General features: G+C 36.0%; 1 protein-coding gene across 2 annotated transcripts in view; it reads left to right on the top strand.

Annotated features, from left to right (window-relative positions):
- PTPRG (protein tyrosine phosphatase, receptor type, G) overlaps window positions 1–23,569 on the top strand; it is a 782,288-nt gene extending 758,719 nt beyond the window's left edge. For both annotated transcript variants that reach the window (XM_011947202.1, XM_011947201.1), the window contains 9 exons: window positions 745–880; window positions 1,497–1,643; window positions 3,974–4,067; window positions 5,054–5,130; window positions 5,614–5,742; window positions 9,637–9,783; window positions 10,768–10,910; window positions 21,755–21,890; window positions 22,431–23,569. In XM_011947202.1, the coding sequence (XP_011802592.1) occupies window positions 745–880; window positions 1,497–1,643; window positions 3,974–4,067; window positions 5,054–5,130; window positions 5,614–5,742; window positions 9,637–9,783; window positions 10,768–10,910; window positions 21,755–21,890; window positions 22,431–22,577 (1,156 nt within the window). In that variant the 3' untranslated portion in view covers window positions 22,578–23,569. The remainder of the gene's footprint in view (window positions 1–744; window positions 881–1,496; window positions 1,644–3,973; window positions 4,068–5,053; window positions 5,131–5,613; window positions 5,743–9,636; window positions 9,784–10,767; window positions 10,911–21,754; window positions 21,891–22,430) is intronic.
- Window positions 23,570–24,694: the final 1,125 nt, after the last annotated feature.

Raw genomic sequence — 24,694 nt, 5'->3', positions numbered from 1 at the left:
GACGGGGTTTCACCGTTTTAGCCAGGATGGTCTCGATCTCCTGACCTCATGATCCACCTGTCTCGGCCTCCCAAAGTGCTGGGATTACAGGCTTGAGCCACCGCGCCCGGCCTAAAATACCTTTTCAAAAGCACTGGGAAATCCTTGTATAAAGCTTGTTTTCTGTCAGCTATACTAAATGACTGTAGTTGGTTGTTTAAAAATACCTTTATTCTATTTCATTTGCAAATGCATTCTTGCCTCTTTTTTGTTTGTTTTAAACTTTGGTATTCAAATAGATGTCGCTTGTTCTGTGATTTACATTGCAATGCTAAGTGAATAACATGTCAACTATACTAGGTTATCTAAGTGGGGTTTAGGCTGGGCATGGTGGCTCACACCTGTAATCCCAGCAGTTTGGGAGGCCAAAGTGGGCGGATCACCTGAGGTTAGGCGTTTGATACCAGCCTGGCCAACATGGTGAAACCTCTACTAAAGATAACAAATTATTCAGGTGTAGTGGTACACATCTGTAATCCCAGCTACTCGGGAGGCTGAGGCTCAAGAATTGCTCAAGAATTGAACTGGGAGGCGGAGGTTGCAGTGAACCGAGATTGCACCACTGCACTCCAGCCTGGGCAACAGAGTGAGAGTCTGTCTCAAAAAAATAATAAAATAAATGGGGTTTAGATGGTAATTTTTTGAATCCAAAGTTAACAGTATGATAAAACAAAAGTGCCAGTTGAGTGTCTTCATTTTTTACAGCGCTGGTGTGGGCAGAACAGGCACCTATATTGTAATAGACAGCATGCTACAACAGATAAAAGACAAAAGCACAGTTAATGTCCTGGGATTCCTGAAGCATATCAGGACACAGCGTAACTACCTCGTCCAGACTGAGGTAAGGAGTAGCTGCCAACGTCCTCATGAGATTCTGGCAAATGCTGTAACTGAAATTTGTGAAATGATAGTGAAGAGACAGATTCATTCTTTTAGAGCTTGCAGTAATTTACAGGTTTGTATTAAAAGACATTCTGACCATGATACTATTCTATGGATCATAATTTTCCATTTCTGTATGGATCTTAACATTGGGATTCCTAAATAACTACACAAGTACTTAGGAAACAGATACAGTTGTCTCAAGAGCTGTGTTAGATGGTAGGGGAAGTTAAACATGTTGTCTGGCCTGAGAAATACATAGGAGAGGATGGTTCTAAAACCCTTCATTGAACAGAATTTCTTGATTGCTTATTGAGTTGAAGCAATAAGCACAGTATAGAATACCGTGATCCAGGCACAGTATAGAATACAGAGCTAAAGTTAACACAGTCTCTACTGTAAAGTAAGTTTGGATTGATACAGTGAGTATTGGAGCAAATCACCTAGCTATAAGTGCTTGAAGGAATTCACTGGGAGGTCCCTGTTAGGGGCAGAATTAAACAAAGGTACACTTCATGAATGACTGGCTAACCCTTAACTCTCCCTCAGTGACTACCATGTATTGTACCTCTTAGGAACAGTACATTTTCATCCATGATGCCTTGTTGGAAGCCATTCTTGGAAAGGAGACTGAAGTATCTTCAAATCAGCTGCACAGCTATGTTAACAGCATCCTTATACCAGGAGTAGGAGGAAAGACACGACTGGAAAAGCAATTCAAGGTAGTGCTTTGAATAAGTTTCTTTGGCATAAAGCAAGAAAATGTTTTAAATGCCTTGAGTTTGAGGGTTATGTCTTCTTTGCATTAATCTATACACTGAAATGGATTACTGTTTGTATTCCTTGTACTCCTTCAATGTGATGCAAAAGAAAATACGATTTTGACCATGTATGAAATTGTTGGTGTTCAAGTAGATATACAGTGTTGTATTTCCTTCTGAGCAATTTATTACTTTATCTGAACGTAAACATCAGCCCCTGGCCATAATGACATAGTACTTTAGAGTCACTCATTTAGTCCAAAAAATATCCTCTGTATTTCTTCTGAACTAATCTATCTTAATTATTAAGAATGATTACTTGTAGACATATTGTCCTAAAAATATGCCTATTTCAAAAACTATTTCAGAAGATAATTTAGAAATTTCAAAAGAATTACTAAACAATACTAGAGAAAAGTTAACTTTTCCTAAATGGTTGTTCTTTTTCTTTGATAGGGACATGAAGAAGCTTAAAAGCGGTTAAGGTTTATATGGAATTGACTGAAGTGAAGGTGAAAAAGAGAGATTATAAGGACTGTTAAAATAATTAAGGCTCAGTCATCTGATAACAAATCAAAATTGCTTCTAACTTTGAAACATTGCCTCTCCAGTTACCAAGTGCTTTCCTATTTTTTTGTCTTTTAAATTCTGTTTTGCACATTGTTTTGTATGTAAATAGTTTCTTCCTTTGTATCAAGATTCAAAGAATGAGATGAATCTACAGTTTTAGTTTTCGTGGTAAAACTTTCCATAGACTCTGAAACTTTCATCTGAATCTCAGCTGAAGAAATGAGACTGCCAAGCAAATTATACCAAGTGATATGAAATGAAAAATAGTTTCACTGAGTTCAATCATAAAAGTAATTTAAAATTTTTAGCTCCCAATTAACAATCTAACTACTATAAAACCATAAGGTAATTAATAATGAGGACACAGTGTATCATTTTAAATGTTTAACATGAATTCTTACAAAATACTAAGTACCAACATTTCTTAAATTCTGCCTTTTTCATTTCTTCTATTTTTTTTTATACATACTTTAAAACTTCATTTAAGAAATGCAGCTGGGCGTGGTGGCTCACACCTGTAATCCCAGCACTTTGGGAGGCTGAGGTGGGTGGATCACGAGGTCAGGAGATTGAGACCATCCTGGCTAACATGGTGAAACTCCGTCTCTACTAAAAATATAAAAAATTAGCTGGGCGTGGTGGCAGGCACTTGTAGTACCAGCTACTCGGGAGGCTGAGGCAGGAGAATGGCGTGAACCTGGTAGGCAGAGCTTGCAGTGAGCCAAGATCACGATACTGCACTCCAGCCTGGGCGACAGAGTGAGACTCCATCTTAAAAAAAAAAAAAAAAGAAATGCGACCAGGTAGTTGGTTCTTTTACAGGCACTAACCATTTTAGATCTCAATATGAAGAAGAAAAGAATCAAATTTGAAAATGAAAATTATATCCAGGGACCATGAGTTTTACTAGCGCATCTGGAGGAGAACACTGATCTCATGTACTCCATTAAGATGGATGCCAGCCCCCCAAAAAATAGGATTGACAAAATGGTTCAACCAAGCTACATAAACAGGAATAATAACCAAACTACTGGGCTGGTTACTTATAACAGCCTTAGAACAATGTTAGTTCAGTTCAACAGAAATGCAATGAGAACTGGTTAAGTACTCCTTTATCTTCAGGAAACATGATTAGCTTGTAATAAATAGCATTAGGCAATCTTTTTTAATGTAGACTCACTTGGGTCTTTTATGCCAGTGAGGAGTCACAGAAAAAAATTCACAGCAGCAGTGACATCACATAACAGAAGAATCCAAATAGTTCTATAAATATCTATTGCACACAGTACCTATTTAGGGCCTGATAGTAGAAATAAGAAAGATACAATCAAGGTCACTGAGAGAAGTACCACTAGGAAAGCACAAGAGTGTTTCTGGGGCTGGGCATGGTAGATTACACCTGTACTCCCAGAGCAGCCTGGGCAACACAGGAAGAGCCCAATTTTATAAGCAGTTTTAAAAATTAGCTGGTTGTGCTGATGCACCTGTGGTCCTAGCTACTCAGGAAGCTGAGGTGGGAGGATCACAGTTACAGTGAGCTACGATCATGCCACTGCACTCCAGCCTGGGCAAGAAAGCCAGAACCTGTGTCTTAAAAGGTTCTTTGTGGCACAAAAATGGTCTTCTTTATCAGTAATCTGATTGGGATTTTTGCCAAAGCATCAAGCAAATGCTATCAATTGTATCTTTGAATGAAGACTAAAATGTTTTTTCTTTTTCAGTTGGTCACACAATGTAATGCAAAATATGTGGAATGTTTTAGTGCTCAGAAAGAGTGTAACAAAGAAAAGAACAGAAACTCTTCAGTTGTGCCATGTAAGCCTTTAAAATCAGTTTGTTAGTGATCTTTTATACTGGATTGTATATTATGTACAGAGACAGCCACTACTCTGATGCTATTGTGATAGCACCCTTCAATTGTACTGTACGTGGCCATATGGTAGAAGGTTTTGAAAATGTCCTTTTAGTAACCTCATTAATATATGACTTTATACCAGCCTCTTACCTGGTACTACCAAAAGGGAAAATGTTATGCTTATTCAACTAAGGTAGTTTAATGAAACTGGGAGAGGTGGCTACCAGTGTCAGCAAGTTGCTGCATCTATCTGACATAGAATAGAGCTTCATTTCACCTTGGAATGTAAGAATTGGGTCACTTCTACAAAATATTATAACATAAAAAATAATAAAGCTGTAATTGCTATGGCATTAATATTCCTTTAAAACTTAGAATCTTGGATTAATCTGTACAACTAGAACCACATTATTCAGTTACTGTGGCTATTGAGATCAAGGCACTGTTGACTGGTGGTGACCTTTGTATAAATAACTAACGACATAGCAGAGGACGCTGTCTGCGTGCTGTAGACACAGACATGGGTGATCATTGGGGAGATTTATCTCTAATGAACATCGTGGGCAGAAAGACATGGAGAAAGGGGTTGGTAAAAGGGCAGAGTATATGTTGGTATAATTGTAGGAATAACAAATTAGAGTCAAAAGTTATCTAAAACCCTATGTCATGTCCATATAAAATATTCTGTTACTGATCTGCTGTAAAAATCTCTCCCACAGTAAAACTGTATTCCTACAATGCCTGGGTCCTTCTGGGTATGTGCAGCAAAATTTCATTTTACATTCTGCCTCAGCTGATAACACTTTAGCTTGTTTAAAAATATAGATAAGTCTTAGAAAGGGAAGCCAGGAGGATATGTTATTCATCAAGCAAATCTCAGAAAGAGCTGTTGGTTCTGTGTGTATAATAAGGCAAATGTGGTGTTTTTGTTTTTTCCATATGATAGCTGAGCGTGCTCGAGTGGGTCTTGCACCATTGCCTGGAATGAAAGGAACAGATTACATTAATGCTTCTTATATCATGGTGAGAGTCAACAGTTAATTATAAATAAAGTCAATTAAACTGAAAGGTGTTAAAGAGCAGATACCACCTGTGTGACTGATGTCATTTTTGAAATAACTTCTCAATGTGTAATATGAAAAGTAGAGAGATTTCTGTATCTAGAAACTTTTTGAGGGTACAAAAATGCTTAAATTAAGCATTATGCTTCTTCAGGAATTAATTTTATTGTTAATTTCACACATCTAGTCTTTGAATAAATGCTGAAATTTCTGTTAAGTGAAAACAGCAGGGGTAACTAGAAGTGAACTGCACATGGAGAGAAAATTGTCTGCACAATGCTAGCAGAAGTACATCTAAAAATTAGCCAAATGTACTGAATGCCTTTCTCAATTATTTTAGTGTAGTCAAAACAATGCTATCTTATTTCACGAATATATTTTACTACCACAAAGTTAGAATAAAACATTCATATTCACTGATTTTTTTTTGTCTTCCCAACTGAAGGGCTATTATAGGAGCAATGAATTTATTATAACTCAGCATCCTCTGCCACATACTACGAAAGATTTCTGGCGAATGATTTGGGATCATAACGCACAGATCATTGTCATGCTGCCAGACAACCAGAGCTTGGTAAGTAAAGCACATCTGCTATATATTAATGAGCCCATGAGGCTACAAGCATAAATTACTCTGATACTTTGCCATAGGGCTATAGTAACCATATATGCTAGGGAGGTAATTTAAAATTTTTAAATTCTCATCTTGAAGTCTATAGAGATTCCTTTCATAGTCTCACAATACTGTCCCTATCAGTATCCCATTACTTGATTCTCTGATGCTATTGATAATCACCCTTCAATTATACTGTCTGTGGCGGCATGGTAGAAGGTTTTGAAAATGTTTTTAGTAACCTCATTAATGTATGACTACACTAACCTCTTACCTGCTGTATGTCACTTTTGAAAAGTAAATAATTGTAGCTTACAGGTACTGAGTATGTAACTGTGTTTACATGTATTAACTTGTTTAATCCTCAACAATTTGAAGACATACATACTATTATTATCTCACATAATAGCTGAGAAAACTGAGGGAACAAACTTGCTCAAGAGCACACACAAGTAACTGGAGTCAGGATTTCAACCTGAGTCATCTGTCTCCAGAGACCATGGTTATAATCATTTTACTGTATATCCTACCCCAAAATATTGTGTCAAAAGTACTAATAATGTATCTTTTTTTCCCATTCCATAGGCAAGTCAGATCTACTGCAGGGATAGGCTATTTTGTTCCAACTTAAAAGTCTTTAAGGCTAAGCTGCTACCACTTTCCCCTCCCATAGTCCTTCTCTATTTCAGTCTGTAAACTATACAGAAGGATGAGCAAGTGTGTAAAACAGACTTAAACGTTTCTGCTTTGATCTTGTGGATACTTAAGTTTCAGAATTAGCTGGGTCTACAAAAGTTACTATGTGTGAACCCATAATGTAAAAACAGAAAACACTGAGGATCTGCCTTTATGATAGTCAGATTAATGAGTTTTTTAATCAAAGAAGAACAGCATGTGACTGAACCCCCAGTCTTGGTGACATGCATTTGACTGTGTGCCCAGTCAGTAGGAACTTCTTCACTTTGTCGCATTTTGCTCCAGCTTCAGGATACCAAAACTGCTTCTGTATGATGGAATGGCAACAAAGTTGAGAATCTTAAACTAAAAGCTGGAGTGTAAATTTTCAAATTAGCTGGCAATAGGGTCTATTCTGTTTGGCATGTGGAAATTGGAGGCACTTAGGGTTGTTAAAACGTTCATTTGTTGGATGAATCAGTATTTTGTTATTGTCACTTAACAGAGGGCAATCACCATAAAGCATCTACTCAGCAGCTCATTTGTATGGGGAGGCTGGGAGAAGACTGGACCAAATAAGTGGATACATGTTCTGCAGACACTGAGGATACAGGAACATGCCATCTCAGTGTCTCTCTGAGGCCTCAGAAGGCTAGATTACAATCATATACAACTGACCTCTCAGTTCTGAGATGGAGAGTTTCATCATTGCACAGTTTTTCCTAAAGATTGATATCTCTGAGTTCTTTTTGTTTGTTGTATTATTACTGCTATACCTTTACCAGGTCATAATTCTGTAAGGAGCCCAAAAGTCACTGCTTTCCAACTCACAAAGTACTTACAAAGTACAAAGATGCCCAGATGTCTTTGACCTATAAATATAGTTGTAAGCAAAACAGTCATGAGACCAGTGTGCCTACTAAATTAAGAAGTAGCATTTATTTTTCTTAGACTTTCAAGTTGAAACATTTTTCTACCTTTCTTCTACCATAACTCAAAATCCCTTTGGTAGCCTTTAAGCTAGTTAATTTACTATTCATGTTATTATCATAGTATTTCTTTAAGGTAAGTAGTTTTTATTCCCACTTTCCAGATATGGAAATTAAGGTTCAGAGTAATTTACCCAGGATCACATCCACTAATAAATCCTGTGCTTAATCTGTGCATATTTGTTACATTTAGATGCCCCGTTCATTACCTTATGTCTTTAATATCAGTGTCCTTGGACAAAACCTGTTAAAACCCACGACAGTTACAGACTTCTTTTGTATAGACTAAACCCAGTTGCTAATCTGTTTCCCCTTATGCTGAGCTTTAAAAATAAAAATGTACTTGGCAATAAGCTATATTGAAACTTGAAAGGGTGATAAGTCTTATTGGACTGTTGGCTCATTTCTAATGCAACAATGTAAGATTAAACAAAGCCTTCTTTGTTTTGAACATTATTCAGAATTATTTCTGACTTCAATGATAGTAGCTAGGCATCTTCAGGAAAATGCCCCATAGGAACCTATATACTACAGGAAAACTACAGTTTGCCATTTGAGCTGATTAGGATACGTGGTGTACATCATAATCATATTTCTCACAGTCTCCAACCTATGCAACAATTAACTTTCTCTTAGGCACCCATAGTGTTTAGGGATAGAATTCAAGTACCAAGCCTGCATATCTATTTTTAATCTTAAAATGGATGAACATTTAAAGCTTGCCTGATTCAAGGCTGAAAGACTTTCTGTGTTATCCCCTCTTGAAATATAACATTGACAGATTTACTTTTCTTTTAAAACTGCCTTGTACATACAGCCAACCTACTTACTCACACACAATGTTCCAAAAAAGTTCCATCCCTTGCCATTTATTAGCAGTGTGATTTTAGATAATTTACGGACCCTCTCCCCAAAGCCTTGTGTCTTCATCTGTAAAGACAGATGATAAAAAATCTCCTCAGTGTTAATATACAAAATTTGTACAGAACTCATACAACTCAATAGTAGAATCATGAAATACCTGATTTAAAAATGGGCAAAAGACCTGAATAGACATTTCTCCCAAGAAGACATAAAGATGGTTCCAAGTGATATATGAAAAGGTGCTCAACCTCATTAACTTTCAGGGAAATGCAAATCAAAATACCTCACACCCACTAGGATAGTTATTTAAAAAATCAAAAGATACCAAATGCTGGTAAGGGTAACAAAGAAAAGAAAACTCTCACACACTGTTGATGGGAATGTAGATTGGTAGAGCCATGATGGAAAAGTGTCTGGAGGTTTCTAAATAAGTTAAAAATAGAACTACCATAAGATCCAGCAGTCTTTCTTGTGGGCATGTACGCAAAGGAAATGAAATGAACACCTTCTAAAGATATTTGCACTCCCCTGTTCACTGCAGCCTTATTAGTAATTGCCAAGCTATGGAAACAACCTAAGTTTCCATCAACAGATAAATGGATAAAGAAATTGTGGGGTAGGGAGGAAATGGGAAGATGTAAAATAAATCAAGAGGATACAAAACAACAGATGAAGAAGAACAAGTTTAGAGATCTCATGTCCAACATGAGGACTACAGGTAACAAAACTGCACTGTATTTGGGAATCATGCCAATATTGAGTACATTTTAGCTGTTCCTGCCACAAAAACGAAAGTGAGATGATGGGTATGTCAATTTGCTTCTAACTATAGTAACCTTTTTACTATCTGTATGTATCTGACATCATACTAAAAATATACAAGAAAACTTACAATGTTTATGAAAGTCCTTTGCAAAATGCAGTTCAACTACAGAATTATTAACATAATCCATAGGAAATAACTAGCATGTCTTGATTGCTTAAGCAATTGTGAAATAACAAAATTAATTGACCTAGATCCTGCTTCATTTTTTACTATGTCAATATTACAGAATACTTTTCAACTGTAGTAAGTCCCCTATAGTGGGAGTGTTTCAGGTTGCTACACTAACAGGTGAGAGGTGCTAGAAAATGATTATCAAAATATATTTTACAATAGAATAGCCATTCAACTTGGTATAATTAAATGGGAACATATAACTCTATGAATTCAGTTTAAAAGATGGCTTGAGAGGTATGGGAAATGACAAAATCAGTATGCAAGAAATAAAAAACAAATGCTTGACAGAACTGCAGAGGCTTTTTTGTTTGTTTTTGTTTCCCAAAGGCAGAAGATGAGTTTGTGTACTGGCCAAGTCGAGAAGAATCCATGAACTGTGAGGCCTTTACCGTCACCCTTATCAGCAAAGACAGACTGTGCCTCTCTAATGAAGAACAAATTATCATCCATGACTTTATCCTTGAAGCTACACAGGTAACCTAAACCTCAGTTCCTCACTAATAGCCATACCTGGGCCCTGGATCATCATTCTAAGTAATAATGAAATAATTTACCACCCTGAAGCCAGGCTCAGGCATTTAAGTAAGACTTAATTTTAAATATTTACATTTTCCTTTTTTCTTCCTTCAAATATTTGCTTTTTCCAGCTGGCTAGATGAAATGTAACAGTTCCTCCGATTCAGCATGCATACAAATAGGTCTGTTGACCTAATTATAAAAACAATATACTAGAGCTCAATATTTTCTTTGCCATCAGAAATGTAAGCTTTGCAATGTGTTGCAGAGATGATAATACTAAGTTTTTTTAAGTAAACATTTTGCTGCCTTCTTGTGGGATAAGGTTGGGGGGGCTCCTATACTAGTAATTTAAAGGATGAGCCCCTTCCTTGTTTTCCTTTAATGTTATAAATAAGAAAATAGATCTTATTGTCACTTGAAATTTTTGACTAAGCCAAATGAAATTGTTTCACTAGCATGACCTACTTGGTTGTTTGTTTTGAGACAGGGTCTCACTCACAGTGGCATCATCAAAGCTCAATGTAACCCCAAACTCCTGGGCTTACGTGATCCTTTCACATCAGCCTCCCGAATAGCAAAGACTAAGGCACATGCCACATGACTAGTTTTTTTTATTTTAACTTTTTAAAGACAGGTCTCCCTGTGTTGCCCAGGTAGGTCTTGAACTCCTGGCCACCTTGGCCTCCCAAACTGCTGAATTACAGGCATGAACCACTATGCCTAGCCATGCTTTTTTTTTTTTAAAAAAAAAAAAAAAAAAAAAAAAAGCAAGCAAGCAAACCTTCCTGGTATTTTTCTTCTTTCCAACTGTGGTTTGGTCAACACAACATTGTTGAGAGTTACCTATAACACATGCTTTCTCAGGAGCAAGTTCTAGTCATGAGATTGTAGATATGTGAAATAAAGGAAGGGATTTGACTCATGTTGTATTGGTTACAGGATGACTATGTCTTAGAAGTTCGGCACTTTCAGTGTCCCAAATGGCCTAACCCAGATGCCCCCATAAGTAGTACCTTTGAACTTATCAACGTCATCAAGGAAGAGGCCTTAACAAGGGATGGTCCCACCATTGTTCATGATGAGTATGTATCTGTTTCTTAATTTTAAAATGTAGACAGTTTTTTTTGTTTAAGTTCTTGTTGAAAGCAGTAGAAAAGGAAGCCAGAATTTTAAAACCTATCTATCACCTCAGCTTGTGACAACTCCGTTATTTCTAACGTGGACATGTACAAAGTGTTGTTGCTCTGTTTACATTTTAATATGTCAAACTCTTCCAAGACTCCCAGATTCTTCTAGAGTATATGGTCGAGAAAGGGGAAAGTATTATATCTTAGCCTACAGAAGTAGACCTGCATGCATTTAGAGGTTTTATGTGTTAATAACAAATGAGTAAATTAATAACTGTTTAAATTAATTAAATAATTTTTAAAAATCCTTAACTGAATTTCAAACACTTGTTAGGGAAATAACCTTTTAAAATATGACTTAGTTGATGAGTAAAGATAAAACTACTAGTATTAATGATAATATTTAAAGTTCATCATGTGTTTTAAAGTCTACAGTACTGTCTTTTGGGATTTAAAGATAAGGAATATGAATTCTCAAAGAGAAAAATAACTTGCACCTGGTCTCAGAGCTCCTAAGTGTCAGAATGGTATCCCAGCCCAGCACCTTTCCACTTTAATAAGAAGGAAAGGGTCATAGATATATCTTATTGTTTATGGATATTTGGAGCCAAACTTCATGGCCTGTAAGTCGGTTGTATAATTGGGTCATTTCAGATCTCACAGACCTTTAGCCAGTATTATACATTCCCATTTTTATTTTAGTTCCAAGGTAGCTCTTGGTCAGCAGCATCCATTATGTTCATTAAATTACCAACTAGCATAAAGTATTAATAAATTTGAAAGTGAAGCTTATTGTGAAGGCTTTTTTTCCTTGCACTAATGCTGTAACATGAAGTACACAAGGGCTCAGCACCTTCATTCACCTCAAATCACAGTACTCTCCTACTTGAAGTAATGTGTACTAGCTGCTTCCAAAAAATGTTATAGTCTTTTAAAATGTTGCCCTGACCCTTCATTAGTAAGATGAAAACTTAAGATTTGAAAAGCATTACAGTTGAAACATTAATTAAATAGCACACTAAGTAAGATCACTGGAAATGTGACAACCATCAACAGTGGTTAAATAGCATAGACAGCCTCAAAATAACTGGGGAGTTGCTACTGAACTAAAACTTTGTGGTATGCAGTTATAGCATAAAGTTAGGGCATTTTCTAGAATTCCTGAGTTTTACCAGCTCTTATCATCTCTTGTCATCAAATTATCATCTCTTGTCATCAAATTCTAATGTTACTGCCCAATTACATGACTGATTTTGCCGTTATGGTAGTACTCCGAGGTGTTTTGTCCTGAAGTCAGTAATGCACCTAATCTTATATTTTAGGGTAAGGAAAGAGGAAAAGAAAAATAACCACCAGTTAAATACTAAACAGAAGTGTTTGATTCACATATCTATATTCAACTTTTGAGTAATTTTGTCTTATTCAGTGATTTTTATGTCACATGCTGAATATATATCCCCTCCGGAATTAATCAAATGTATACAGGCCTCATTCTTAGGCCGATATACAAAAAGAGCAAATTAATCCTAAACCAGTAGATCTGCAAATATCATATAGGTGAGATCCCTTAAAAGCCACCAGTAGAAATGTATTAATTCATTTATCTACTCTCTGCAGGGAATAAGTTAATTCCATTGAAATTATTGAAGAGAAACTTTAAAATTTGTAAACACTTGCTAGCTCTAGTGAAATACTCTGAACACCAGTTCCTTTTCAGTTTCCATCTTACCTACTTTTTGTACCTCTCAACATCACTTCCTGATGGCCTACAAACACCTCAAATTCAGCATAGCTATAACCAAATTCATTTTCCCTGCCTGCCCCTAATCAACTTAGTTGTACAGACCAGAAACATATCAGAGTTCTTTTTGAGTCTCCCTCATCTCCAAGTCTAATTGGCCACCACCAAATCTTCTTGGTGCCATCCATTCTTTCAATAGACTTTTCAAAATCTTTTACAATCTGGTGTAAGTTTACATTTCCAGCTATCATCCCAATCTGCCACTGAAGTACCTCCTGCATACCACCTTGCCCCTGCTAATCCTAATCCTCTTTCCTCCGAGCGCCCTTTCATTCAACACACAGTTCAAAAGTCACTCTGTAAGACTCTGTCTAACTCATCCCAGAGGTGCTAAGTGAAATCATTAACATGACATCTTTACCAGTGCATACCAGCTAAATGTCATTCCTGCTTATCATGTCACATCATAATTATTTGTGTACATGACTGTCACTCTCACATTGCTGAGGCCAGCAATGGTAATTTATTCATCCCAGTCTCCACAGGGTGAAACCCAATGCCTGGGACAGTGTGGGTGCTAGATAAGTATTTGCATGAATGGGTATGTATTGTAAATTGTGATGACTTACAAACTATTAAGCATATGTACCCCTATACAAATTGTCCCCAGAAAGCCTTGCTTTTTGTCTCATTTATTGCTGAAAGTCATTTTGGCTGCTTAAATTCTTCTTTTCAAAGTGTTTTTAACCTCTGTCAAAGGCAGGAGTGAACAGGCTTGGAGAGAAGGCCTGCACACGTTTGATATGTGAGGCAAAGAGTTGAACTTTTAGTGTGCAAACACTGTGACATCTATTTGGTCTTCATAGAGATCTTTTTAACACCTACTTTTGGGGGTGGCAGGTGATGGTGGTGGGGGTGGTGGCGGTCTCAGGTGTGTCCCAGGTGGATGACATTTCTAGATAAGTGAGCTAAGAATGAAATTCCTAACCAAAAAGTAAACTGCTTCTATTTGAGGACAGGCACAGCTTAAAGGCAGACTGCTTCATTCTCAGCATTCTATAGTCAACTGTTCAAGATTATTCTGCTCAGAGACTGATCTGCATCATTACTATCAGATTTTGAAAACAGCCTGTGTTCCCACAGAAGATGTTTAGAACATAAGCATGGTTCTCACATAAGACAGCTGTAGATCAGACCTCACCCAAATTACTCCATTTACTCACAGACTGAAGAAGAGTTCCCTGTGCAAATACTTAAATTACTCACTCTGGAGATACATGTATCACCCTACTGGATAGCATAATAATATAAAAATACTATCTGCCTTATTCACACCCATTCTGTCATGAGTGGACAATAAATAAGAGTTTTCCAGAGGTACATGACAAGTGATAACATCACTTTTAGGGCTAACAGTATTTTAACATTTTCTCAGTTTTAATTTCTAATACAGTAAATATTTGACATATACAGCCCAAATAAACCCCTTGAAGGTCCTCAATAATTTTTTATTTTAATTTGGCCCTGAGATAAAAGAGTCTGAAGACTGCTAAGATGGACTGTTTTCTATAGCAAAGGCTGCAAAGACACCCACAAATCATAATTAATTCCAGTATTTTCACTTTTATTGAGAGCCTTATGGAAGGCTTTCGTGTTGTCATTCTTCCGTAAGATTGATACTTATTCAAGCTTCAATTTTTTTGTTTTCCTTTCTGCCCTATTGATTTCAAAGGGAAGCTCCATGTCTTCACAGTGTCAGGGTTATAACTCTGGATTTCTATCTTGGTTATGATTTTAAAAACAAAGTATTAAAAACTACAATAATTATAAGTAAATATATGAAATAGTGAAAAATGGTTAAATGCCCACAGGTACCATCCTGACTATACAAGGAACCACAATGTATTTTAAAATGAATATAGACAGAGCAGTTAAAAAACATTACTGTACATCAGGAACTTAAAGTACTTTCATTTCTTTTGTAATGTCTTTGAAGTAAAGGCAGGGAAAGATGAAAAAAAATCGGGTTTCTTTCTTAACATCACTAGTTAAATAAGCATTACTTTTAATGGAGCGCTTAGAGGAAGTGGCAAACAAAATATCAAAGCCAGTTAATTGATACACTACTCTCATTTTATCTAGGTTACAGATTACTTATATCACTTTTGCACCAAGTCCCTGTAGTTTTAAATGCAAATCCATGAAACTCGATGAACATTCTTTAATCCCACTTAGTTCCTAAACTTCTGAAAGAGAATGGCCCTTACTTTTTGTCTTTCTTCTGTCATTACGTTTGGTATGCAGAAGATATTTAAAAGTATCTGTATATTTGATTGATTTGACTTGCTAGTTTCTTATCATATTTAAGCCATATTGTATAAATACTTCCTTCATTTTACTGCTTATTAGTGTGGCTAAATACAGGAAAGGCAACCCATGGAAAGGTGAGAGTAATCTCACATGGAGGGCATGCATACTCCATAACAAACATACATGTTACCTGACTTTTCTATCTGACTGGCCACAGATAGCTTTGAAAGAGCTAAGAAAAAAGGGGGGATCTTAAGTGTAACCATTTCACTAGAACAGATTAAACAAATGTCAAATTATTTCCCTCCTAAACAAAATCAGTACAAATGATTTTTTAATACCATGCTAAAATGATGTCAACTCAGTACAATTTAGAATCTGAGGGAAGACAACATGCTGAACAAAAACCAAAAACCACAATAAATCAGAGTTAATAGGGTATTAAAATACATCCTCAGAGATCTAAAGGAAGATTTTATGAAATGAAGAATATTTATTATGAAATAGGAACAAGTTAAGCATAACAATGAGAAAAATACATTAATTCATGAAACTAAAAACTTAAAAGATGGGACACTAGCGGAGTGCAGCACTGAAATAAAACTAGAATATGGAAGCCACATACAGAAGTTCTAACATATGTCTAAAAAGTTGTCCATGGGGCAATAAAAGTACAGGTTAAAGAGGAAGAAATAACAGCTGAGGATTTCCAAAAACAGAATAAAGTATTAAGTTCTTAAAGTGAGTGACGAGGATACATTTGGTCAGTAGCATTCAGAGAGATTTGAATACCACAATTAACAAGCCTGACCTAATAGTGATATAGAGAAGTTTGCACCCAAGAGAGACTATATAGAGAAACCTAGAGTCTCTTCAAACACAAATGGTTTATTTATATACATTAGCCATAAATGGAATTTCAGTACATTGCCCCACAACAGATACCATACAAGGCCACATTCATTGATTACAACCCACTTATATTAGAAACCAACAGTGAAATAAGATCCCAAATCCTTGTAACTAGAAACTGAAATCTTTACATCTAGGATTGTTTATAAATAATTCATGGATTGAAGATGTAACCAAAATAGACATTGCAAAGTACTTAAGACTAAATGATGATGAAGACTAAATGATGATGAAGGCACTGCATTTCAAAAACAACTGTACTAAAAAAAAAAAAAAAAAAGCCTGTGTAAACTCTACATATTACAAAGGTTAAAAATAAATCAAGCATTCAGCTCAAGCCAGAAAAAGCACCAGATAAATCAACAAAAAGTACAAGGAATTAAAAGCAAATAGTAATGAAAATGGGGGCTGGAAGGAGATAGTAAAATTTAAGCAATAAATAGTCTAATAAGAGATACAGTTTTGGAAATACGATGAAGGAAAAAAATCTACCATTTATCTGTAGCTACATTAAAAACATTCAAGAGTTGGCCAGGCACGGTGACTCACATCTATAATCCCAGCAATTTGGGAGGCCAAGGCGGACAGATTACCAGGTCAGGAGTTTGAGACCAGCCTGGCCAACATGGTGAAACCCCATCTCTACTAAAAATACAAAAATTAGCTGGACATGGTGGCAGGCACCAGTAATCCCAGCTACTCGGGAGACTGAGGCAGGAGAATAGTTTGAACCTGAGGAGGCAGAGGTTGCAGTGAACCAAGATCGCGCCATTGCACTCCGCCTGGGCGACAGGGCGATACTCCATCACACACACAAAAAAAATTTGAAAGTTGTTAATTTGCTTAGGTGCGATAGTATGTTTTCTTTAAGTGCTTATCTTTTAGAGTTTGATACTAAATTATGACTAAAACACCTGAGATTTGCTTCAAAATATATTGGGGAAGAAACAGAAATGAAATGAGAATGGCCATGAGCTGTTGATGATTATAACTGAATGATGACTACATGAAGGTTACTGTACTATTATGCTTTGGTGTCTAACATTTTCTATAATAAAAAGCCAAAAATATAGCCATAAGTAGAAAGCTGAAACTGGATCCTTTCCTTACTCCTTATACGAAGATTAATTCAAGATGGATTAGAGACTTAAATGTTAGACCTAATACCATAAAAACCCTAGAAGAAAATCTAGGTAGTACCATTCACAACATAGGCATGGGCAAGGACTTCATGTCTAAAACACCAAAAGCAACGGCAGCACAAGCCAAAATTGACAAATGGGATCTCATTAAACTAAAGAGCTTCTGCACAGCAAAAGAAACTACCATCAGAGTGAACAGGCAACCTACAGAATGGGAGAAAATTTTTGCAATCTACTCGTCTGACAAAGGGCTAATATCCAGAATCTACAAAGAACTCAAACAAATATACAAGAAAAAAACAAACAACCCCATCAAAAAGTGGGCAAAGGATATGAACAGACATTTCTCAAAAGAAGACATTCATACAGCCAACAGACACATGAAAAAATGCTCATCATCACTGGCCATCAGAGAAATGCAAATCAAAACCACAATGAGATACCATCTCACACCAGTTAGAATGGCCATCATTAAAAAATCAGGAAACAACAAGTGTTGGAGAGGATGTGGAGAAATAGGAACACTTTTACACTGTTGGTGGGATTGTAAACTAGTTCAACCATTATGGAAAACAGTATGGCGATTCCTCAAGGACCTAGAACTAGATGTACCATATGACCCAGCCATCCCACTACTGGGTATATACCCAAAGGATTATAAATTATTCTACTACAAAGACACATGCACACGTATGTTTATTGCGGCACTATTCACAATAGCAAAGACTTGGAAGCAACCCAAATGTCCATCTGTGACAGACTGGATTAAGAAAATGTGGCACATATACACCATGGAATACTATGCAGCCATAAAAAAGGATGAGTTTGCGTCCTTTGTAGGGACATGGATGCAGCTGGAAACCATCATTCTTAGCAAACTATCACAAGAAGAGAAAACCAAACACCGCATGTTCTCACTCATAGGTGGGAACTGAACAATGAGATCACTTGGACTCGGGAAGGGGAACATCACACACTGGGCTTATCATGGGGAGGGGGGAGGGGGGAGGGATTGCATTGGGGAGTTATACCTGATATAAATGATGAATTGATGGGTGCTGACGAGTTGATGGGTGCAGCACACCAACATGGCACAAGTATACATATGTAACAAACCTGCACGTTATGCACATGTACCCTAGAACTTACAGTATAATAAAAAAAATAAATAAATAAATAAATAAAAATAAAAAATAAAAAAAATAAAAAAATAAAAAAATAAAAAAATAAAAATAAAAATAAAAAGCCAAAAATAATACATATTTTAAAAGAAAATAAGCATTTAAGATTTTATAACTCTATACTAATAAATGTGTAAGCCTAGAAATAAGCATAGTAAAATAACACTTAGTGAACACATGATATGTGGTGTGTGCCAGTCTCTGTTCTGAGCCATTTACATGTATCAGTTCAATTTTAAACTCCAGTCTCACTATGCGATCTTGGCCAGTTACTTCACCTAAATGTGCCTTATTTATTCAACCTCAAATAGAGATAATACTGGTACCCATACCATAGGGTTACTGTGAGGACTAAGTCGGTACATGTAAATACCTATAAGAGAACATGGCACATAAAGCACAACACATGTTAGTGATCACTAAGAACTGAATAAAAGAATGAGTTTTCCACCTGTTAGGGCCCACAAGTCCTGACCAAGGCTACATATGAACAGTAACACACAGAAGATTTAATGCAACGTTGATTTAAACAAACAAGGCTTAGCACCAGAATGGAAATGTATAGGCCAAGCTTGCATTATTTGAACTCTGATGCAAAAATGCCAATAAAAAGTGTCTAATAAAACCTAGTATATTAAAAGAATTAATTACACATCATTAAAAACTTATCCTAGTAATGTAGAGCTGGTATTAAGCTTTTGATATATTACCAAAAGTTTATCAGTGAATTCAGGACATTTTTAGAGACATTTAAAAAAAAAATCAATAGATACTGAAAAGCGTACAATAGAACAACACCCATTCATGACACCCCCCTCCAAAAAAAACCACTTAGAGTAAAAATAGAAAGCATCCTCTTTACCTTTATAATTGTTATTTACCAGATGCATATTAGCAAACATTTTAATATTAAAAACATAGAAGCTTGAACATTTAAGATACATGATACTTGCTTTCAGTGCTAGTATGTAAGCCTATGTAGGTGCTAGCCAACACAGTAAAAGCAGAAGATAGAAGCAGCATAAAAGTTGAACAGAGGGAAAATTCACATTATTGGCAGATAAAGATGTCAACTACCTACAGAATCCACAAACTATTAAAACTTACGCCGGGTTCTTCTGTTTGACCGGATACAATTTCACCATGTGAAAATCAGTAACTTTCCCATGTATGAAGTGAAACTAAACAGAAAATGTCGTCACAAAAGGAGGCCATTAATAGGAGTAACAAACTCTAAAGTACCTAAAAGTTTACCAAAAATGAAATTGGCAAAGACTATAAAGAAAACTATAAAACCTAGTTAAAAGCTATAAAAGGCCTGAATAAATGGAGAAAAGACATCGTGTTCATGAAGAGAAACACTCAAGATTGAAAAGATGGTAATTTCCTCAGATCCATCTATATATTCAGTGCAACCTAATCAAAATCCCAACAAAAATGTTTGTGTTCCTTAACAATCTGGTTTCAAAATTACTATGAAACAGGATGGAGTCGGGTGGAAGGTTAGAGTTATACCAGTAAAACATGAAAATTACATGTTTGAATCGCTAAAAACAATATGAAGTAAATGTAGAGACAGCCAAGACTATTACAGAAACTTGCTTTATCAGATATCAAGACTTATTAAGGAACTGGGATACACATGGGGAGGTACAAAAAATAGACAAACAGAATAAAAGGTCAAAATAGAGTTCAGAAATAGGCTTGCATATATAAGAATGTAGTACATGCTAAAAAGGAAGCTGATGTCAATGAGAAAAGATCACAATGTAAAATAAGAAATGCTGGGACAACTGGTTATCCAATGGAAAAATAACTATAATCAGAACCCTTCCTTACATCAAAGCAAAAATAAGACTCAGATGAATTAGACAATTAAATGTAAAAAAGTAAAATTAGAACATGTAGGAGAGTATCTTTAAAAAAAAGGTTAGAGAAAGCATTCTCAAACAAGATTCCAATAAAAGCCAAAAATAAAAGATTTATCAACTTGATTACATCTAAACTATACTTCCGTATAACAAAATGACCACAAACAATGTTAAGAGAAATAGATTGGGGGAAAAAAAACTCACAAGTACTACAGACACTGTAAAAATAACTCCTATATAAATTAATTTGAAAGAGGCAAACTTAGTAGAAAAGTGTTAATTAGGCACTTTCAGAAGAGGAAATATACTTGGTCAATATTCATAAAAAGACATTCAGCCTCCCTGGTAATCAAGGAAATGTAAATTAAAATCCTAGTAAGATACAGTCTTCCACTCATCAGATTGGCAAAAGTGTTTCAAGTTTAAAACAATGAGGAGAAGCAAGTATTCTCATGCTGGGAATAGTATGAACAGGTAACAACCACTTGGGAAAGAAATACGGCAGTATCTTTAAAACTAAAAATGGGCATACCTGGGACCCGAGCCCTTCTACTCAGTACCTATGCAAAAGTGCACAAATTCAAACAAGCTAAATGTCCATCTAGAAGGTAAACCTGGTATGCATGTAGCAGACGAAATAATGATGAAATAATGAGTTGAACTGAAATGTAGTGATATACCTAAATCTAGAAGGCTGTATCTACATGTGTAATAATTTTTACCTCTGGAGAGGTTACCTCTAAAGTTGGGGGGTGGTGGCTAAGGGGACCTTTGGTCTTATTTGTATTAAAGATGTAAAACATGTAATATTTTAATGTTATGTAACAATTTAGAAATGATATTTAAGTTTTTCAAAAAACAACGGGCACAGGGTGTCTGAACTCCAGTCTCATTTCTGCCACCAGCCAGCAACAGCATCTTGAACAATTCATTTAATCCATCTGTTTTCTCATCACTAATGTGGAAACTATGTTCCATCAGATTCCTGTGAAAAGTGGAGTTACCAACCTGGCCTGATGGAAATTTACTACCTTTCTAAGACTTTTTTGTGAAGCAAAGAGAACCATATTTATCTTTCCAAGGATTTCATAGAAAGTGCTCTCATTAGGAAAGTTCCACTTCAGTGCCAAAAATAATTACTTCATATGAAATTAATTGTGGAAATTGTCTGTTTGGAGCCATATATTTCCATTTTTTAATTTTTCATAATCTGTAAGTTCAATTTAACTATTTGAAATTGTTAAAAAAAAAAATTCAGAGCCCTTCATCACTGGCTGCTTGTCCAATAACCTCTAGTTAAGAGGTTCTCTTTATTGTTTTTTCTATTGTACCACCCAACTCATCACCAATACCAAATCATCTTTAGCTCTCCCAAGTCTACTTCTGAACCTCTCATTTCCTATTAGATATCAAGCTAAACGTCTAATGAACCAATTTGGGATATTCCACTTCATAAACAAATGTCAGCTTTATGCTAGCTTCCAAATCCCTCCCCCATCCAGCATTTCATTCATTCGTGTCTTTAGAATAAACGTCAAAACAGTCTACTTAGTTTCTATGAAAATACATGACAGTAATTTCATTTAAATATATTTAGTCCCTTTATACATCTGAAATCACATCTTTTTTTTTTCTCCCCCAGGTATGGAGCAGTTTCAGCAGGAATGTTATGTGCCCTTACCACCCTGTCCCAGCAACTAGAGAATGAAAACGCTGTGGATGTTTTCCAGGTTGCAAAAATGATCAATCTTATGAGGCCTGGAGTATTCACAGACATTGTAAGTAGTGTGCTTATCTGTAAAACCTGTACTACATCAGTTGAAACTCAGACTCACAGTTTAGAGCAGGAGTTCTCAACTTGGGGTGATTTTCCCCACCCGGGGGACATTTGGCCATGTCTGGAGACTTTTCTGCTTGTCACAACTGCAATTGGATGGCATCTAGAGGATACAGGCCAGAGATGCTGCTAAGCAAACCACAGAGCACAAGACACCATAGAATTATCTGGCCCAAAATGTCAGTAGTGCTCAGGTTGAGAAGCCCTGCTTTAGAGGATAGTATTCTCTGGTTATCTTAATGAACTATCAACATTGAGAATTGGTTCCAAGCTAACAGAGATCAAAAGAACATGAAGAAGGTATAGGTCTTGACTATAATGGATTCTCAAATGATTTTTTTTAAAGTTTCTTAGATAACATTTATGATATTGCTGTTTCTCTAGTATGTTTTTCACAATTACCATTTTAATTGGTATTTCTACCTTACATGAAATGACTAAGCTGTTCTTTGGCTCAAACTGTCTTCCTCTTGTTTTTCAGGAACAATACCAGTTCGTCTATAAAGCAATGCTCAGCTTGGTCAGCACTAAAGAAAATGGAAATGGTCCCATGACAGTGGACAAAAATGGTGCTGTTCTTACTGCAGATGAATCAGACCCTGCCGAGAGCATGGAGTCCCTAGTGTGACTGGAATCCTGAAAGGGCACTTAATCTGTAAACTTCTGAAGACTGAGAACTTTTTTGAGGCCTTTTTTGCCAGACTCTAGGTTATACAATAACCCAGTTACTTTTTTACACTGATAAAAGTTTTGATATTTATTTTTTGCCATTTTATGTCTTACTGGTATCCTACTGAGCATTTGCACCTGTGTTCATTTCACACATGGAAACGCAAAGTTACCTAGTTTGCACTATATGATCAGTGTTACTGCCTATAATCTTACACAACAGCAAACCCTGATGTGACATTCCATCACAACGTACATGCTACTTTTTTTTAGTCCGATACAGTGAAGGTCTTTGTTATGACAGTGAATATTGCTTTTATTATTATTATTATTGCTAAAGCAGTTGCATTCTACTAGCAGGCAATGCTGTACTTTTCTTCAGTCCTCCTCTCCTTTTTTTTTAGGCACTGTTCAATACTGTATGCCTTCTGTATTTTAATGGGGTGGATAGCATTGTTTTCTTTTACAGACTAGCAGGCTATTGGGAGCTAAAAAGGTCTGTTAATGTCATGGCCTTGAAACAGTTCCATTTATGCCGGTTAAGAGATCCCTTAAGAAGTTAGAAGGCTTAAGAACTGCTTCATGTGACCATCCCTTATTAGTTACAAAGTTATATTCACAGTTTTTTAAAAATGTGTCAAAATAAAGGATAACTCTGTATTACAGCTTTCACAGTAGCTATGTGGACAATGTGTGTTATTTCCATTTTGACTCTCTAAAATAGCTACATCCTAAAATCAGGGCTATCTTTAACAATAGCAAGATGGCATTATTATATACAACTCAGTTATGAGACCCTTTAGTTACTCTCCATTAATGCTTCTTAGTTTATAATACCATACCTCACAGTAGGTAGAAGAATGAAAACTACTGCAGGTGTGTAATTTTGAAACTAGTCCTCTAAAAATTCCCTATTACTCGTATAGCAAACTAATAAAAACTACCTACATAGTTACTATTCTTTTCTTTCCTTCTTTGCCAACTGTTTTATAATAAATCTCTTAATTATATACATTCTTCTCCTTAAGATTAAATTGGAAATACTGTATTAGCAAAAGTCTTGGGACTGTCTAAACTCCCACACATAGATAAATCTGATTTGGAGAGAGAATTAAAATATTTAATTAAAGATAATACCCACATTTTCAAGTTTTTAAAAGAGGGAGATGGCTTTGTATGCTTTTGTATAGTTCAGTGTCAAGAACAGATACACATCAGTAAAAGACACCAATAATCATTAGAGCTCAAGGAGGTTATTTAATGCAGCCTCTGGAGCCATATTCACCCTGCAGTGCATAATGGGAAAATGAGGAGCATTAATAAGAAATTTCAGTAGTGTTCGTTAGAAAAATAAGCTACTTACTGAGATCTGTTTCTTCTATTGCATGTTTGCTTTTGAGGGACAGCTTCTGTCAAAAGTGAAATCATCACCAGAACTGGGCCTGTTAAGAAGAATAGGGTTTTGTTTACTTTTTATGTCAATTAACTTCAACAAAAAGGCCACGCTGGCTGCTGTCATGCCATCTGGGTAGGCATTAATCATTAATGATGATCAGCACTGAGGTTCTATTTATCTTGAGTTGGCTTTCATAAAGTTTGTCAGAATGGTGCTGGAGGACCAGAATTGTTAAGGAGAAAGAAGCTATGGGCCAAGTTAAAGAATTTGAATGCAAAGGCTGGGTCAATAGAGTTTTCGTAAACTACATAACTTACCAGGGTTTATCTCATTTTCTCAATACACAGATTCAACAACATGGAATACTCTGCTTTTCAAGAGCTGTGTAAGCTAGTCCTGAGATAAGATGTTCAAGAGAGCATGCTAAGTTGCATGTGCTATAGATGACAGACACCTTTACAGCCCCTCCGCTCCCACCAGAGGTGACACAGGAAGCTCTGTAAAGTTCAAGTAAAGCTTGAACACAGGAACAGTACAACTGCCAGATGCTGAGGAGAATCAGGAAAGCAATGAGCTAGACTTTTTTTTTAGTCAATTAAGTGGGTTATTTTAGTTGTACAGAGTATTGATAGGAGTTAACTCTTTTTAGTAGATGGCAAAGTGGGCTTGATGTTCAAAAA

Source organism: Colobus angolensis, unplaced genomic scaffold, assembly GCF_000951035.1.
Source record: "Colobus angolensis palliatus isolate OR3802 unplaced genomic scaffold, Cang.pa_1.0 Scaffold26, whole genome shotgun sequence".
Classification (NCBI taxonomy): domain Eukaryota; kingdom Metazoa; phylum Chordata; class Mammalia; order Primates; family Cercopithecidae; genus Colobus; species Colobus angolensis.
This window is presented reverse-complemented; position numbering and strand designations above follow the sequence as displayed.